The 18,808-nt window shown below is 37.1% G+C and overlaps 1 protein-coding gene across 4 annotated transcripts in view; it reads left to right on the top strand.

The window, feature by feature from the left end:
* CYTH3 (cytohesin 3) overlaps positions 1–18,808 on the top strand; it is a 136,418-nt gene that overhangs the window by 97,365 nt on the left and 20,245 nt on the right. Inside the window, exons 2-5 of one of the 4 annotated variants that reach the window (XM_072597858.1) lie at positions 520–577; positions 11,123–11,205; positions 13,887–13,951; positions 14,503–14,569. In XM_072597858.1, the coding sequence (XP_072453959.1) occupies positions 11,140–11,205; positions 13,887–13,951; positions 14,503–14,569 (198 nt within the window). In that variant the 5' untranslated portion in view covers positions 520–577; positions 11,123–11,139. Of the gene's footprint in view, positions 1–519; positions 583–10,781; positions 10,843–11,122; positions 11,206–13,886; positions 13,952–14,502; positions 14,570–18,808 lie in introns of those variants that run through there. The other 3 variants (XM_072597857.1, XM_072597859.1, XM_072597856.1) reach the window with 3 other exon arrangements.

Genomic DNA, 18,808 nt, shown 5'->3' with positions numbered 1-18,808 from the left:
CCCATTAGAAATAATGCTTGCTGATGGTTTTAAGTAAATGTGTTTTTATCAGTTTAAGGAAAAAATCCATTTATATCTTTACTTTCAAATGTTTTTTAATAGAAATGAATGTTATATTTTACCAAAAACTTTCCCTGCATCAATTGGTATAATAAATAAATAAATCTAACAAAAACTAAATAAGAAAGAAGTCAAAACAGTGAATAGAATTTTAGATAGGCTAGCTGTGCTAGATATCTGGAGAGAATTGAATGGGCATAGAAAGGAATTCACTATTTATCAGCTCTTCATGGTACCTTTACACAGATTTACCATGTATTAGGGTATAAAAACTTTATAGTTAAAAGCAGAAAAATAGAAATTGTGAAAGCATCCTTTTCAGATCACAGTGTATGTCAGTTTCATAAGGGCATATTTGCCCAGGTTCTGGATAATGGGCAGTGCTCTTGTGCTTTCCTAGTGACCAGTGAAGTGAAGCAGGGCTTTGTGCTTACACCCATGTTTTTTTTTTTTTTTTAGCATGATGTTTTCTGTGATGTTGTCAGAAGCTTTCAAAAAGGATGAAAATGACATCAAGGTCAGGTACCTCACCACAGTAAATTATTTAATTTGAAAATACCACAGACCAAGACTAAAATGGATGAGAAATGGTGTGTGACTTTTGTTTGCAGATGACTGTGTACTCAGTTGCAGCTTCTGAGGCTGAGATGCAACAAAGTACATATTGATCTCTGCTACTTGTGCTAATTTGGCCTAACAATTAACGCCAAGAAAACACAGGTTCTCCACCAGCCAGCACTACACCATCCATATGTGGGACAGTTGATTAGAGCAAATGGAAAAATTTTGAATGCTATGGATAAGTTCACTTACCTCGGCAATAGACTTTCCAGGGATGTCCTCATAGGTGATGAAACTGACATACCCATTGTCTGAGCTAGCTCAGTGTTTGGGAAGCTCTGAAATTAAGTGTGGGAGAATAAAGGTATTATACTGCCTACCAACTAAAGGTCTACAAAATCGTTGTGTTGATCTCATTGCTATATGTCTGTGAAACCTGGACAGTGTACCAGCACCATGCCTGAAAGTGAAACTGAATTGCTTGCTCCCATTTGAATTTTCTTAGGAAGATTCTGAACATCACCTGGCAAGATAAGGTAACAGACACTGCGGTCCTTCTTAAGCTGAACTGCCAGCTATTCAGACTTTACTGCAGAGAGTACAGCTCTGATGGACTTGCCACATTGCTCAAATGCCAAATGTATGTTTGCCTAAAATACTATTTCATGGAGAACTTATGGAATGTCCATATGGAGGTCATCCGAAGCAATACAAGGACACTCTCAGGGTCTCTCAACAAATTTTGGAATTGATTGTGAGACATGGGAGACATTAGTACAGGATCACCACTTACCCCCACCCCCACCCTGCCCTAGCATGGTATTCCTACATCAAAGAAGATGCTGTACTTTATAAGCAAAGCAGAATTGCAATAACTTAGAAGAAATGTGAAGTGCACAAATTTAGAGACATTTCCACTCCAAATGTTTATGTGAATTATTGGTGCCCAACCTATGGTCGAGCCTTCTAAGCTCACATTGGTTTGATCAGCCACAGTAGGACACGCTGTACCTTGTCTCCAACATAGTGCTATCATTTTGATCCTCTTCGAAAACAAAGGAGAACCAACACCAATTGTAGAGTGAAAGAGAATGCTGTTTTGTCATGACTTAACAGGGAATAACACTAGAGATAACATTTTAAGTATAATTAATTCTTTGTTTTTCAGTCATTCAGTCATGTCTGATTCTTCATGACCCTTATATGGAAGTGCTTTGCCATTTCCTTCTCCAGGGGATTAAGGAAAACAGAGATTAAGTGACTTGCCCAGGGTCACATAGCTATTAAGAGGTTAGATTTGAAATCAGATCTTCCTAACTCCCAAGGCACAGTGTTTTATCCACTGAACCATCTAGTTGTCTCCATTCATACTTTGAAAGAAAATAAATTAGTTGATCTTCTTGTGGAATTTGTGCAAATAGAGCAAAATTGATGACTAGGAAATTTTCAGGTTTTGTTTTGGATATTTAAAAAAACAATGTGAATACGGTATGGATACATGCTACATTAAAAAATAAACAAGTTCTGGCATCAGAGAATTTCATAACAACTTAAAAGTTTATTAGATGATATCTTCAAAAGTTAATTTTTAAAAATTAAGACCCACTATCTCTCAGTTCCTTGCCATTTTGTGCAGAGAGATGAACAGTGAATATTTTACACTTCAGATGCACACAGATCCTAGGTTGCTTTTCCGTGGTAGAGTTATTAATCTATTTGAGTTGAGAGAAGAGTAGTTGTCTTCTTCACTGACCTTTATTTTTAACGGTGTACAAGTGATGTGACATGGCTATAAAGACTAGCACAAATTTTTTTTAAAAAATTATGAACTCAATATATTATTTCAGGGTACGAATACAATTATGTTCATTGTTCGAGACAAAGCAAAAAATAAGATTAAGAAAGTAAAATTCTGGAATCACCAATTGAGAATAGTACTGAGTGTTCTGTGACATTACGTAATTTCTTATTAGAAAATGAGCTATCTTTGGATTGAGCTAAGAAAGAAATCAGTGATCACTTGAAACTTTTTGAAGTGACTTTCAATGACTATGTTCTTGAAATTTCTAAGAAATTAAGTTGGATTAGCCACTCATTTAATATGTCTTCTTCATCCCTGTCTATTGAATTGACAGTGGATGAAGAAGAAAATAAAATTGACATAGCAATGTATTCTAGACCGCAGATATCATTCAGAAGCAACAGAAAAATGACATTTTTTCTTTATCCTCAATTTTTAAAAACATGTTTACTTAAAGTTTTGAGTTCCAAATTCTATCCCTTCCTCCCCTGAGATGTTAAGCAATCAGATATAGGTTTTACATGTGCAATTATGTATAACATTTCTGTATTAGTCATTTTGTATAGGAATAAAAGAAAAAATGAAGGTGAAAAATAGCCTGCTTCAGTCTGTATTCAATCAATATTGGTTTGGTTTTTTTTTCTCTTGGGAGGCTGATAGTATGTTTAATCATTAGCCCTTTGGGATTGTCTTGGATCATTCTATTGCTGAGAATAGCGAACTCATTCACAGTTCTTCATTGAGCAAGGTTGCTCCTGGTTCTGTTCACTTCACTATGTATCAGTTCATATAAGTCTTTCTAGGTTTTTCTTGAAATCATCCTTCTTGTCAATTTCTTATTATAGCACAATATATATTTTTAACTAGAAATAAAAAGTGAATTTTCATCTGTCACATAGAGGGCTTATAAAATTCTACTACCATATCCTGTCACATATTTATGTGAGCAAGCATTTTTTCTTTATTCTTAATTTAATTAAAGAAACTGAAATAAACTCAGTGTGAAATCAGATTTACAAGTGTAACCATTTGGTGTTGGGCCAAATGTTGCAAACCTTTGCTCAAATGAAAAAGTTCAATATTGAAATTAATGTTATATGTGGTTGTTATGTTAAACATCTTCCAAATTGTAAATTATTTATTTAAAATGTTACTTACATTCAACAAAGTTTTCAAAATAAAAAAAAATTTATATGAAATCTTGGAGATACTAGTGAACATATGAGTTGTTTCTGGGTTGCTACTTTTAATTCTTACAAAATGTCTCAGGTCAAATATTTGGAATTATTTTATAATTACAATTTATATTTAAGGTTTTCATAATTATAGTTAGAATACAATTTTATAGATTATTACTAAATAATATAAATTTTAACTTGGAGCTTTTTTGGACAAAAGTTATCATTATAGGTATTATAAGAACTTAATGAAAAAATATAAAAGAATATTATGCATAGTATATTAAATAAATATGTGACTCCCTATGATTTCAAGGATCACATATAAACTGTTTGATATTTAAAACTCTTCACAACCTGGTTCCCTTTGAACTTTCTAGTTTTCTTATATATTATTCTCTTTCATTAATTCCGTGGTCCCCCTATTCTGTCCTTCTTACTCTTTTTTACACATGATATACCATCTCCCAATTCCTTGGAAAGTCTTATCTACAGTGCTAGATGCAGTGGGTCCATCTGTTTTATCTTTGGTGTTGCTATTGGGCAAAATGGGGGAGGCCTTTTTCACTGATTTTTAGGAGTCAGAGCAAAAAACGAGGGATGGTTCACACTTAGAGGTTATCTGGCAAATACCAGAAACATGACCTTGGATTCTCTGAGTTGAGAAATCAAAATACTCATAGAGATGCTTCTGGGTTCCCCCCTTAGGAATTTCAGCATGTGAAATACTAACTCAGATGTCATAGGGAAAGGGGAATAAACTTTTAATACACAAAGATCCTAACAGGGGAATAACGCCTTAGTCATTAATGTAGTATAAATTATATATGTGTATATTTTCCTATAGCAAGCAATATTAACTCACTTATATTCTTCAGAGTGAGGAATGATTATTGTCTGTTCCTTAGCCCTTTCTGAAGCCACACTGGCTCTCAGGTAGATGACCATCTTCCAGGTGAAGGATCAGCCTATTAAGTAGGACTCTAGCAAGAATCTTGCCAGCAATGACTAAGCAATGAGCAGAACAGAGGTCTGTACGCATTTGTAGATCTGATCAAGGCCTTTGACACTGTTAGTCGTGAGGACTTATGGAAAATTATGTCAAAATTTGGTTGCCTAGAGAAGTTCATCAGCATTGTACATCAATTTCATGATGGCATGTTTGCCTGGGTTATGGATAGTGGACATTGCTCTTGTGCCTTCCCAGTCACTAATGGAGTGAAACAGGACTGTGTGCTTGCTCCCATGCTTTTTAGCATGATGTTTTCAGCCATGTTGTCAAATGCTTTCAATGAGGATGAACATGACATCAAGGTCAGCTACCACACTGATGGTAAATTCTTCAATTTGAAAAGGCTACAAGTCAAGATTAAAGTGAAGGGAATGTTAGTGCATGATTTTCTCTTTGCAGATGATTGTACACTCAATGCAGCCTTTGAAGCTGAGATGCAACAAAGTATGGATCATTTCTCTGCTGCCTGTACTGATATTGGCCTAACAATTAATACCAAGAAAACACAGGTGCTCCATCCATACATGGAACCATTGGTTAAAGCAAATGGAGAAGTTCTGAGTGCTGTGGATAAGTTAGTTTACTTACCTTGCTAGTGTACTCTCCAGGGATGTACACATTGATAATGAGGTTGATGCACACATTGCCAGAGCTAACTCAGTGTTTGGGAGGCTCTGAAGGAAAGTATGGGAGAGAAGAAGTATTAGACTGACTACCAAAATGAAGGTCTACAGAGCCCTGTGAAACCAGCACCATGCCAGGAAACTGAATTGCTTCTATTTGAACTGTCTTAGGAAGATTCTGAAGATCACCTGGCAGGATAAGGTACCAGACACTGAGATCCTTACTCGAACTAAACTGCCAAGCATTTAAACTATGCTTCAGAGATCACAACTCTGATGGTCTGACCACGTTGTTCAAATGCAAAACATACGCTTGCCAAAAAAACTTTTTTATGGAGAACTCACATAGGGCAGGTGATCACATGGTGGTCAGAAGAAGGGATACAAGGACACTCTCAAGGTCTCTCTCAAGAACTTTGGAATTGATTGTGTGACATGGGAGACGCTGTCACAGGACTGCTCAGCATGGCATGCCCACATCAGAGAAGGTGCTGTGCTCTATGAGCAAAGCAGAATTGAAATAACTCAAAAGAAACATAGGACGTACAAATTTAAAGGAGCCACCGCAAATGTTTGTGCAGACTATCTGTGCCCAATCTGTGGTAGAGCATTCCAAGCTCATATTGATCTGATCAGCCACAGTTGGACACATTGAAATTTGACTTTATCATGGTAATGCCATTTTCTTCCTCTTAGAGAATGAAGGACAACAACTGTGTTATGGAAATGTGTATTTTATTCCATAAATTAAAAATATTTTTAAGTTAAAAAAGAAAGCATTATAGAAGTTAAGGGTTTCTTCGTCCTGCCACAAATGTTAAGGGAAAGTATTTTTAAGAAAAGGATCTTTACCTGGTAGATTTAAAGGGAAGAATGACAGTGGGAGAGATTGAAGATACATAAGAGTGAGGGGATAGTTGATAGCGATTACTATGTGACAGACACAGTGCTAAGTGCTGTAGATTGCATATACAAACAAGCAAGGCAGAGAACTGGTGCATTCTAATGGGGGAAGACAGCACAAAAAGGGAAGCTGGAAAAGGAGAGAGTAAGATACGCAAGGTGGCATAGTTTGGAAATGGCTAGAAAGTGAGGCAGAGATCTGGATCTGGGCAAGATAAAGCGAAAGCCACTCCTCAGAACCTAGGGGGGTTCCAAGAGAGGATTCCAAATTTCTGGTGGGAAAGAGATGAGATAAAAGCTGGAGGGTAGATGGCATGGCTTGGAGGTGACTGAGAAGTGGTATATAATGAAATACTACGGAGTAGAATATAAATGCAGAAAAAGAAGAAAGACAGTAGCACTAACAGAAACAATCACTGAAGCAAAGTAATAAGAGTAAGCTGGAGGAGTGGAGACATCTCATACTCTTATCCACCTCAGTTCTCAGTTACTTCCCAACCATGCCATCTGCTCTCCAGCTACCACCCTCATCTCCTTCCCACCAGAAACTCAAACCCTCCCCTGGCTTCCAATAGGGAGGTTTTCACCTTTTCTCAAGCAGGCCTCCACCTCACTTCTGCCTTTTACATAATCATTGCTTAATAAACGTCTTTACCCCGTCACCTTGCTCCATCAGGCATCCCCCTCACTCTCACATATCTTCAGTCTCTCCCACTGTGTGTGAAGCATTGCACTAAGTAGAAGAGATACAAATATAGAGAGCCAAGAGGGCAGAGTAGAAGGATGGACCTGCTCTAGCTCTCCCCCCATAACCCTTAAAATACCTGTAAAAAATGACTAAACATATTCTAGAGCAACAGAAGCCACAAAATGAGAGGGAAACAGCTGACAGGAAGGGTTTGTCACACCAAGCTTGGAACAGAGCACGGCTCAGCCTCGCCACACAGCACAGACAGGAGTGGAGCAGGCTTCAGGGCATGGAATCACGGGTAGTAGCTGCAGTTCCCAGATTTTTCAACCTACAAACTCCAAAGATAGCTTCAAAGTTCAGTAAGGAAACTCTTTCACCTTGATGAGAGGGGAGCCAGGTCTGGCCCCAGGATGGAGGCAGCCACTGTGGCAGCAGCATCCACTTTTGGAGCCCTGGTCTAAAGACCCTGGGGGAATCAAGCAGCTGATCCGGGTCTTAGTCCTGAGTGGTGGTCCTGGGGTAAGGAGGAGCACTGGCATGGTGGAGCTGGTGGTGGCTGTGGAGAGGGAACCCTACTCGCAGTTCTAGGGCAGAAAAGAGTGTTTGTGGTTGCTCACAGACCAGAGCACAGGCCAGGAGTGGAGTAAACTCCCCTCCCTTGATTGTACAACCTTGGAGGAACTGAGAACTTACAGATCCCTAGAGATATCTCAGAGAACAGCTGCACAAAACCTCTGAAACCTAGAGTAGTATACCCTCCACTTGACAAAGGACTCAAAAGTCAAGTAACTGGCTGGGAAAATGCCCAAAAAAGGGAAAAAAATAAGACTATAGAAGGTTACTTTCCTGATGAGCAAGTATTTTCTTCCATCCTTTTGCATGAGAAGGAGCAGTGCATACCATCAGAGGAAGACCCAAAAGTCAAGGCTTCTGCATTCAAAGTCTCCAAAAGAAATGTGCAGTGGTCTCAGGCCATGGAAGAGCTCAAAAAGGATTTTGAAAATCAAGTCAGAAAGGTGGAGGAAAAATTGGGAAGAGAAATGAGAGTGATGCAAGAAAATCATGAAAAGTGAGTCAGCAGCTTGCCAAAGGAGAGCCAAAGAAATGTTGAAGAAAATAACACCTTTAAAACAGACTAACCTGAATGGCAAAAGGAGTCCAAAAAGCCAATGAGGAGAAACATGCTTTAAAAAGCAGAATTGGCCAGATGGAAAAAGAGGCTCAAAAGCTCACTGAAGAAAATAGTTCTTTAAAAATTAGAGTGGAGCAGATAGAAGCTAATGACTTTATGAGAAACCAAGAAATTATAAAACAAAACCAAAAGAATGAAAAAATAGAAGACAGTGTGAAATATCTCATTGGAAAAACAAGTGACCTGGAAAATAGATCCAGCAGAGCTAGTTTTAAAATTATTGGTGTACCTGAAAACCGTGATCAAAAAAAGGGCCTAGACATCATCTTCCAAGAAATTCAGGGAAAACTGCCCTGATATTCTAGAACCAGAGGGCAAACTAGAAATGGAAAGAATTCACTGATCACCTCCTGAAAGAGATCCCAAAAGGAAAATTCCTAGGAATATTGTAGCCAAATTCCAGAGTTCCCAGGTAAAGGAGAAAATATTACAAGGTGCCAGAAAGAAATAATTCAAGTATTGTGGAAACACAATCAGGATAAAACATGATTTAGCAGCTTCTGCAGTAAGGGATTAAAGGGCTTAGTATATGATATTCCAGAGGTCAAAGGAGATAGGATTAAAACCAAGAATCACCTACCCAGGAAAACTTAGTATAATACTTCAGGGGGGAAAAAAATAGAATTTCAATGAAATAGAGGACTTCCGAGCATTCTTGTTGAAAAAACCAGAGCTGAATAGACAATTTAACTTTCAAATACAAGAATCAAGAGAAGCATGAAAAGGTAAACAGGAAAGAGAAGCCTTAAGGAACTCACTAAAGTTGAACTGTTTACTTTCCTACATTGAAAGATGTTATTTGTAACTAATGAGACCTTTTTCGGTATTAGGGTAGTTAGAGGAAATATACATATGTATGTATGTATACATACACATATATTTATATACACATATATGTAGGTATGTATGGGTATGTATGTATATGCACATCATATATGTGTAGGTATGTATATGTGTGTATATACATACATGGGTGTATGTGTGTGTATGTGTGTGTATATATATCTCTATATACACACACATATATACACATACACAATATATATTTATATACATAGAGGGCACAGGGTGAGCCGAATATGAAGGGAGAATACCTAAAAAAAATAAAATTTATCACATGGAATGTACTATGAGTAAGAAAAAGGGAGACGTAGAATGTAGCAAATCATCTCACATAAAAGAGGAAAGAAAAAGCTTTTACAATGGAGGGGAAGAGGGGGGAGATGAAAGGAAATAGATATGCCTTACTCTCATGGGATTTGGCTTAAGGAGGGAATAACACATACTCAATTGGATATGAAAATCTTTTTTTACCCTGCTGGAAGGCAAGGGGAAAGGGGATAGGAGAGGAAAGATAATAGAAGGGACAGCAAATTGGGGAAAGGGATAATCAAAAGCAAACACTATTGTGGGAGGTCAGGTCAAGGGAGAGAATGGAGTAAATTGAGAACAGGAGAGGACAGAGGGAAATGTGGTTAGTCTTTTACAACATAACTATTATAGAAGTTTTTTGCATTGCTACACATGTATGACCTATATTGAATTGCTTGTTTTCTCAATGAGGGTGGGTGGGGAGGGAGAGAGAGAATATGGAACTCAAAGCTTTAATAATGAATGTGAAAAATTGTTTTGTCATGCAACTGGAAATTAAGATATACAGGCAATGGACTTTAGAAATTTATTTTGCCCTACAGGAAAGTAGAGAGGAAGGGGGATGGAAGAAGGGTGGGTAATAGAAGGGAGGACAGACTAGAGGAAGGGGTGGATGGGGTGCATGCTGTCCTGGGGTGGGGGGTGAGGAGAGATGGGGAGAAAATTTTGAATTCAAGTTCTTGTGGAAGTGAATGTTGAGAACTGAAAAATAAATAATTTTTTAAAAAGAGATACAAATAGAAAATCAAGACCAGCTCTCCTTTCAAAAAGCTCGTATTCTAATTGAAGAAAGTAGTACACAATGGAGGATTCATGTTCATATTCACTTCAGGGTAAATGGAAAGGATAGGTACTCTATGGGTGGGAAAATAGAAGAGCTGATGGCAAGGACTCAGGGATTTTAGGGAGTAGGGTAGATAATCTCCTTCCAAGAGGATAGTGAGTCCAAAGGTCATGCTGAAGTGGTGGGTCTTTAGGATTTCTCCAACAGAGATATGAGCATCCAGCTTATTGGACATCTTCTGCCTGGTGACAATGAGGCAATTAAGACACCAAGGATTGATTGGTTAAAAGAAAGGTCCATGACTCTCTATAGTGGTATCAAGTTGTGTCCAGTGGAGGTCCCATGTCCCAATCGTGGGTGGAGGGGTAAACTCATTCTGTTTGTCCTCAGAGGGCAGATCCAGGATTAATGGATAGGATTTGCAGATATGGAGATTGCTGCTTAATGTAAGATAATCCTCAAAATTTAGCAGTTAGAACTCTTCAAGAGAAGAATGGGCTGCCTTAGGTATTGGTGGTTTCCCCTTAATTTGAGGTCTTCAGACAGAAGATAGATGACCGCTAGTTGATTATAATTTTAGGGTAATTCTTGTTTGAGTACCTTTTGGAATCCATAGTCTCTGAACTCCCAACTCTGAGATTCTGTGGTAAATTTGCTGACAAATCTTAAGTTTTTCAAGAGATAAAAAAGTAGATGAGAAATTTTGAGTCAATGCTTTCAAAATGTTGTCACCTCCAGTATGGTTTTTTAATGTGTGTCTTTGCTCTGGCTCATATATTTCCCCCATCTTTGTTTTCTTTGCTACTACTTCCACTTCTTTTTACTCAGCCTAGCAGAAAGCAGCAAAGCACTTTGAGGGAAAGACAGGAGACAGCAGTGTGCTAGGTGGGTGAAACTATGGTTACCTCACTCACTTTGGGCTGAGAAGTTGATGTCCAGTTTGTTTTTTGGCCTTTGATTCCAGTTAAGTTTTTTATAGGTCATCTTCTGATCTGAATATTTCCAGAAATCTATTTGACATGACAAATAGGAAAAAAAACCCAAAACCTTAGTTGTCCTTGCAACCCTCCCCCTCACCCAATATATTGTGACCACTAACTTGTAAAGAACTTTGAAACTAAGGAATTAAAATTTTTACTTAACTATTTATGATTCTTTTTTTTAGTGCCTGATGACCTCTCAATGGAAGAGAGAGAAGAACTTTTAAACATTCGTCGCAGAAAAAAGGAGCTTATTGATGACATAGAGGTAATGAATCTTTAAATTTCAAACTGTAAAATGTTAATAATTTTCATTGCTATGTAATATAAAATGTTTATCTAGTTTTTATCCATATAGAAATATTCATATATAAATATACAAAAAGACAATGGGAATATGTTAAGTAAGTTGCAAAAGCACAGAGCCTATATGTTGCAGTGTATAAAATTTAGTTTAAAAAGAAATAAGATTCAGTAATATTGTACGGAAATTATTTATGACTTGCCAGTAAATTGATACCTGTAGGAGAATTGAAACCCATATGACCTTCAATCTGTTCAGTCTGCTATGGAAATTAACAAAAATCCCTCCACTAACATCATATGTGAATTGAGGGTAACAAAAGTCTGGCAGAGTAATCAAAAAGTAATCAGGCTTTTAGGAAAACAATTTATACAGTAACAAGAATATTTTTTAAAGACAAGCAGCTTGAAAGACTTAACAACTTTGAACACTGCAGTGACCAGCTGTGATTCCATGATTCCAACCATACAGTTATTAGGAGCTGTGTTACTCACCTCCTGACAGTGAGGTGACAGATGAACTCAAGTTGCAAAGTGAAACATACATTTTGAAAACAGAAAGTGTGAAAATTTGTTTTGCTTGACTTAGTTGCAAGAGTTCTCCCTCTCCACTCCCCTGCCCCCAGCTGGCGGGGGGTAGTAGGTGATGAAGAAAGAAAACAAATATGTATTAAAATAAAAATTAAAAAATTTAATTGGGTTTTGATTATGCAAAATTTTATGTCATTATAGGTATTTAGAAGAGACAATAGATAGACCCTACGATGAATAGTTTGAAATAGTTACCTCTTGGGGGTGGAAAGACCCTTAAATAAGAGATAGGAATGCAAAGAATTACTGTATGATCTGACAATCTATGATAAAATAAAACCTGTTTTAAAGAAATTGGGTCAGAAAACATTAGAAAGAATCAGATTGGTTGATATAAACTATGTCTCAGGAAGCAGGGAAAATTCTAGAGCAAGGGAAAATAGTGGATCTCTTTTGGTCAGAGTGCCAGAAAAGAATATCCTTCAGGAAAATTCTATGGGCAGAATCCTAGGAATCTACAGAGTTAGGATGCAGAAGTTTTAAGACAACTTTGAATTAAGGAATTGAGTGTGAATCTGTGACTTGTGCTGAAGGCACTAGCTTTCTTCTTGACTATTAGAGGTATGAGAGGACATTCTAATTTGGACTGGGTAAGGAAGATATGGAACTGGAAGTGACTATAAAAGCTTTATATGTGAGCTTGTGCAAATTGAAAGTAACTAACGAGACTATAGAGATAATTACACAGTTAAATACAGATAAAGGGAAATGTAAGTATAGTTTATAATCAGAGACTTCCATCACTATGTAGGAGAAGCAGGGAAAGGCGGTGCTACCAGGAGTGCTTGTGTAGAGGAGAGGTAAACTCTTTGTGTGCATACCTTTAATTCAACTTAAGAGATGGAGAAGCCTTTTGCAGTTTAAATTAATCTCGATCTATTAGTGATAGCAGTAGATACTCAAAGGGCAGTCAAAAGCCAGTAGTTCCTCCGTTGATTAGCTTTCCTGAGTTAACGTTCTCACACTAAATGACATAGAAGTCAAAAAAAAAAAAATTTTGTCACTCCTTTCAAAAACCTCTTTGTTCCATAATGAAATGCCAAGGTAAATTTTAACAGAATCGATTACTCACAGATTGGAGTGCCAAATGTGCTCTCAAACAAATTAAAAAGTCCCGCAGTTCACCCTAGGATTTCTGTTCTAGGTATTGGTTTTCTTGGTACACAAAGTATCAGAACCCATAACTGACTCTGTTTTGTACAAAAACCTAAAATCGTATTATTTGTTTTTTCCAGGTTGTTCCTTTATCTCACTGATAAATCAAGCAGGCTGGGATAGGTTTCATTATTTCAAGAGCAAAGATATTTTAAAAAATTAGTAGCCATGTCTTTTAATGATAATGGAACCTTTTCTACCTCAGTATTAAGAAAGAACCTAACTGCATTAAAGAAACTTTCTCTTGGTGAAGAGTCTGTTCTTCCTAATTTAAGCTTAGCTAAATATTATGGATCATTTGTAAAGTAAACCTCCTCATTGGCTCTAACTCCATTTGCTGGTCTTGTGCAAAATGATAGAAATTATCAGAAATTTTATCATTGAAGTGGTATGATGGCTTACCTTAGAGAATTTGACCTTCACTTTTTCTCCTGATCTTCCCAAGAACACAGTTGGAAATCAATAAGGGCAGTAACCACATCAGAACAGACTATTTTAGAATTGGAAGGGACCTTAGAAATATAGAAAATATGTTTAAGTAGCACAAATATCTTAAGTAAGGGTGTTAATTCCTTTCTTTTGATGATTTCATCCTTTTATACCTATGACAGTCTTCTCTAGGATCTCTTAGTGTATTTTTTCTCTCTAAGTAGGGTGTTTTGACATATGTTAATGAGTCACCACTAATGAACTACTCTGAATGATGTCTCAGTTTTAGAGAAAGATTTCATCTGGGTTGTAGTGGGTCTTACTATGAAGTTCTTGTATACGGGAATTATTCTTATACTTCTGTTGTCCTATTAGAAATTTCAGAGAAATTTGTGTATGGAGTGTTAAATTATTCTGAGCCTATGCGGGTTAATTTTTCCTTCCCATTAATTCTTTTCCTATTTTTGGCAGAGGCTAAAATTTGAAATTACAGAAGTGATGACAGAGATCGATAACCTAACTTGTGTGGAGGAGAGGTAAGCTTCTTACGTGCACACCTTTAATTTATTCAGTTCCCACATTATTCAGCTTAAGAGGTGGAGAAAGTTTTTGCAGTTTAAATTTATCTTTTCTCTTCTTCCTTAAATACCACCTTCCTTGTGCTTTCTGGAATAATCAGATAATTCTTTCATTGAGTTTGTTCCTTATACTATACTTTTCTAATTTACTGTTCACTTCTATTTGTTCAGTGTTAGTGATTTTAGGATCAACTAACTTTAGTGAGAGTGTCCTATTTAAGAAGTATGATATTTTATTATCATCATTAAAGTCTCCTAAGAAAATAAATCTGAAGTTGTCCAGCATTAGGAGCTATCCAAAATAGCCGAAACTTCTCTTTACAATCGACTGAGTGCGGTATACTTTCCCTAAGGGCAAACACACTTCCCTTAATATGGTGATTTTGAAATATAAGACATCCTATGAGAATGTTTTATAATAATCATGACTATGCAAAAAGTCCTCTAAAATTACTCTACTATGTGAGAACACCTGGTAATCATTTTTAAAAATTATTTCAAATAAATAGCAAAACTACCCAGAGGAATAAGCAAATAGCTATGGGAAGAAAGAAATTCAACATGGATCCTAAAAAGGTAAGCACAGCATTTCCAATTCTTTGGAATACAAATTTTTCTTTCTATTTTAATAAAAAAGTTGTCTTCATCAAGAATGAGTAGCCAATTATTATCTTTAAAAATTCCAAGAATTTATATAGAATCAGAATAAATGGTATAGGCTGTATGGAAATTAAGGGGAAAAAAACATGAAAATGCCTCAAAACACTAATAATAAAAGACAAATTAAAGCATCTCTGAACTGAAAAGAGTGCTGGTTTCATAGGAACTTGGTTCAAACCCCAGCCTTACCACTTATTACCTCTGTGACCTTTGACAAGTCACTTAATTTCTCTTGGCCTCATTCTTCATCTATGTTAAATAAGGGATTTGCACCAGGGTCTCTGCCAGTTCTAATTCTGTGATCCTATGTATGACCTGTCAAACTGGAAAAGATGACAACAGACAGTCTGAGTTGGAAGAGCTATTAAAAGACAGGCATAGAATTATAATATAGGTGGAAAATAAAATATAGTTGGACAAATTGGTCCGACTGTTCTGGGAAATAATTTGGAATTATGTGAGAAAAGTTAACTTAGTATTCAATCTTTTTTTTATTAAATTATTTTATTTGTTTTCAGTGTTCTACAGTCACTTCCATATATCTTAGATTTTTTCCCCTCCTTCCCCACTCCCTCTCTGAGATGGTGTGCAGTCTTATATAGGTTCTACACATACATTCCTATTAAATACATTGTCACCTTAGTCATGTTGCATGGAAGAATTAAAATGAATGGGAAAAATCATAAAACAAAACAAAACATAATACAAAAGAAAGTGGTATGCTTCATTCTGTGATCCGGTTCCATAGTTCTTTCTCTGGATATGGAAGGCGTTTTGCCTCAAGAGTTCACTGGGAATTTTTTAAAGTCCTTACATTTCATTGAAGTACTAAGTCTACCAGAAAAATTCCTTGCACACTGTGGTTGTTGCTGTGTACAAAGTTCTCCTGCTTCTGCTCATTTCACTCAGCATCAGTTCATATAAGTCCTTCCAGGCCTCTCTGAAGTCCTCCTGTTCATCATTTCTTATAGTACAATAGTATTCTACTACATTCATGTACCACAGTTTGTTCAGCCATTCTCCAGTTGATGACGATCCCCTTGATTTCCGGTTCTTGGCCACCACAAAGAGAGCTGCTATAAATATTTTTGTACATGTGGGACCCTTTCCCATTTCTATGCTCTCTTTGGGATACAGTCCTAGAAGGGATATTGCTGGGTTAAAGGGTATGCACATTTTTGTAGCCCTTTGGGCATAGTTCCAAATTGTTCTCCAGAATGGTTGGATCAGCTCACAGCTCCACCAATGGTGAATTAGTGTACCTACTCTCCCACATCTTCTCCAACATTTATCATCTTCCTGTTTTGTAATGTTAGGCAATCTGATAGGTGTGATGTGATACGTCAGAGTTGTTTTGATTTGCATCTCTCTAATCAACTTACTATTCGTTCTTCCTGAGCCAAATATCCCACATTAGGCACAGATCCCAAAGAGGTCAGTGAGAGAAAGAAATGTTCCAAAATATTTGTGGCAACATTTATTGTGGTAGTAGTAAAAAAAAAAGAAAACAAAATAGGTGCTCATCGATTGGAGAATTCAAGCCAAATACATTGTAGCATATGAATTTAATAGAAAATTATTACACCATTAGAAAGACTAATGAGGAATTCAGAAAAACAGGAGATACTTGTATAAATTGGTACAAAGTAAAGAAGTACCCAGGAGAATTATGTATACAACTGCAACAATGTAATTGAAAGTAACACTAAAATACTTCAGAATTCAGACTCTGCCTGACAGCAGACGCACTGACCAATCTTTGTTCAGGAAAACCACTGTGGAAACACACTACCTTTGTCTCAAAAGAGGCTGTGGGCTACAGTTGTGAAATATCGAACATATACTGCTAGATACTATCCTGTGTGCTTTTGATTGTTTTTGTTTGTTATAAAAGAAGGGCTCTATTAGCAGGGGGTTGTTGCGAAGTGGCATAAAAACAAATGTCATTATTAATAAAACATTTTTGAGAAGATAAAAGAGACATTGGTGAACAAAATGTCATGCTATCTATCTAGCGAGTCTGTTCCCTGGATTGCTGGATGAGAAGATTCCAGGTAATGGGTTCAAGACATGAAGTCAGTTTATGCTTAAGATCTACCAGTTGATGACATGTATTTATTTATATTGTCTCCTTATTTTGAATAGCCATAGCAACAGTGGACTAGGTAAATTTTCTTCCTACCAGAGTCAAAATCTCCTAAAATGTTTGCATTAAAATGACATCTATTTCACGCTCTTCCTCTTTTCCTCCACTCCTATCCCAAACATCACTATTTTTCAAATAAAAAATAAAGACCCACAGGCAAAAAATGACTTATTTAAGGTAAGCCAGTTAAAAATGACAGAGTCAAGACCCAGGACATGTGAGCACATTGCTTTCTGTTCCATCCCAGAACTTCAACGACCATAGCTAAACATAATGCTCCTTTTGTTAGGTCTGCTCTTTGGATGCTCTAATCGCTAATCGTCACCCAAGTTCAATAGTATAGTGATGTGTCTATCAAGTGGTTGTATTTGTTTGTTTTTATAAAGTTGGGATTTTCTTATAAGCTTTACTTTTAGTGCTGAGAAGAAAACTAATAATGCTCAAATGGTTCCAGGCTTTGTAGAGAGATATTTTAATTATCTTTATACCACTGTGTACCTTTTCAGATGGTATACATATTTGTAAAGATGTCCATTTTATATTACTGACCTTTTCACTTTTAGTGTACCCGAATGCATTAATTTCATTATGCTCTATTTTGATGTTGATCTGTGATCCTTATACATACATCAAATTGACGTAGGACAAAAGCCTGAAAATGCTTTTATGTGCCTAAAAAATGATGGGATGCATTTATATTGGATTCATCGCACTTAACTCCTACTTCAGTGCTTCCTTCTTTGTATTCTTCACTTTCATTGTGCTAATTTTTATTCATAATCATTTATAATCAGTTTTACATTAAGGAAGAGTAGATGGTAGGTTGTTTTTTTATCATCTCTTATTATTAGTTTTTTGTTTCAAACCTTTTAAAACTATCTTTCTGGTTACAACAAGTGTCTGGGTTTAAATGGGAGCAGATGCGAGCTGGCATCTATTCCTGCACCCTGCATGAGATTGGACAGCCCTTTGTGCTGGATTTGGAGCTTCTTAATCCCCATGATTCACAGCTTCTCCTTGCACTGGAATGCCCCACGTGGTCATTCTTGGCTAGATCGTCCCCTTAGCTCACTTCTGTGCCACTCCTCCTGTGCCCCTCCCATGCCACACACTTCTTGTGTCTTCTGTTTGCCAGACCTGGGCTGGAAAAATGATTCATTGTGATTTTTTTCCCTTGGATTTCCTGATTAGGACCGATCCTGGTGCATTTTCAAGATCTAGGTTGAGTCTTGGATTTGATATGATTTGATTTGATTGGTGGAAGGTGGAGAGCTTTGCTGTTGCTCTTCCTACTCTCTGCCATCTTGACTCCACAGAATCAAGTTATTTTTGGAGGGGGGAGGCATGACACGAAGGGAAGTTATTTAGGTGGGAAGAGGGAAGGCAAATATCAAAGGGAAGCCAGACATGTTCCTGTTCCTATTCAGCTTGGGTTGGAGAATAGAGGAAGAAGAGTGGCCTTTGGTCTTTTCATGTGCTGGGGAAGGTTGGAAAGGGTGAAATAAGGTAGTCTGGAGGGATTGGAGTGTGGGCAAGGAGTGGGAAGCACATACTAGTCACAAAAATATGGAGGAAGCAAACTTCTGTTTACATGGAAGTGCAATAGGGAGTCACAGAGGCTTCATAACAGATTTCATCAGGGAGAGTGGGCACTTTGGGAAACTCTCTCCCCTTCTCTAAGCAAGAGCCATAATTCCCAGAACCATACTCCACCCAGGATGGGTGGTATCCAGCATCCAGGGAAGACGAAAGGGCCATGATTCCAGTGGTAGGATGACTAAGTAGTGAATCTAAGAGTCAGGTCTCATAACTTAGGAAACAGAACAACTTCCCCCCTTTACCCCCACCTCTCTCCTATATGAATTAAAATTTCTGGAAACAAGACTCATGGGTAGAAGCCCCTCAAAAAAAATTTTGAGAGAGAGAAGTGGGTGAGATTTGTCACTGAACTAAAATTTGTATTAGGCAGAGGAGCTTTGGTATTCTAGAAACTGTCCCACTTGTGGCAC

The sequence above is a fragment of the Notamacropus eugenii genome, chromosome 3 (genome assembly GCF_028372415.1).
Source record: "Notamacropus eugenii isolate mMacEug1 chromosome 3, mMacEug1.pri_v2, whole genome shotgun sequence".
Lineage (NCBI taxonomy): Eukaryota > Metazoa > Chordata > Mammalia > Diprotodontia > Macropodidae > Notamacropus > Notamacropus eugenii.
Note: the sequence above shows the minus strand (reverse complement) of the source record. Positions and strands in the feature narration are given on the sequence as shown.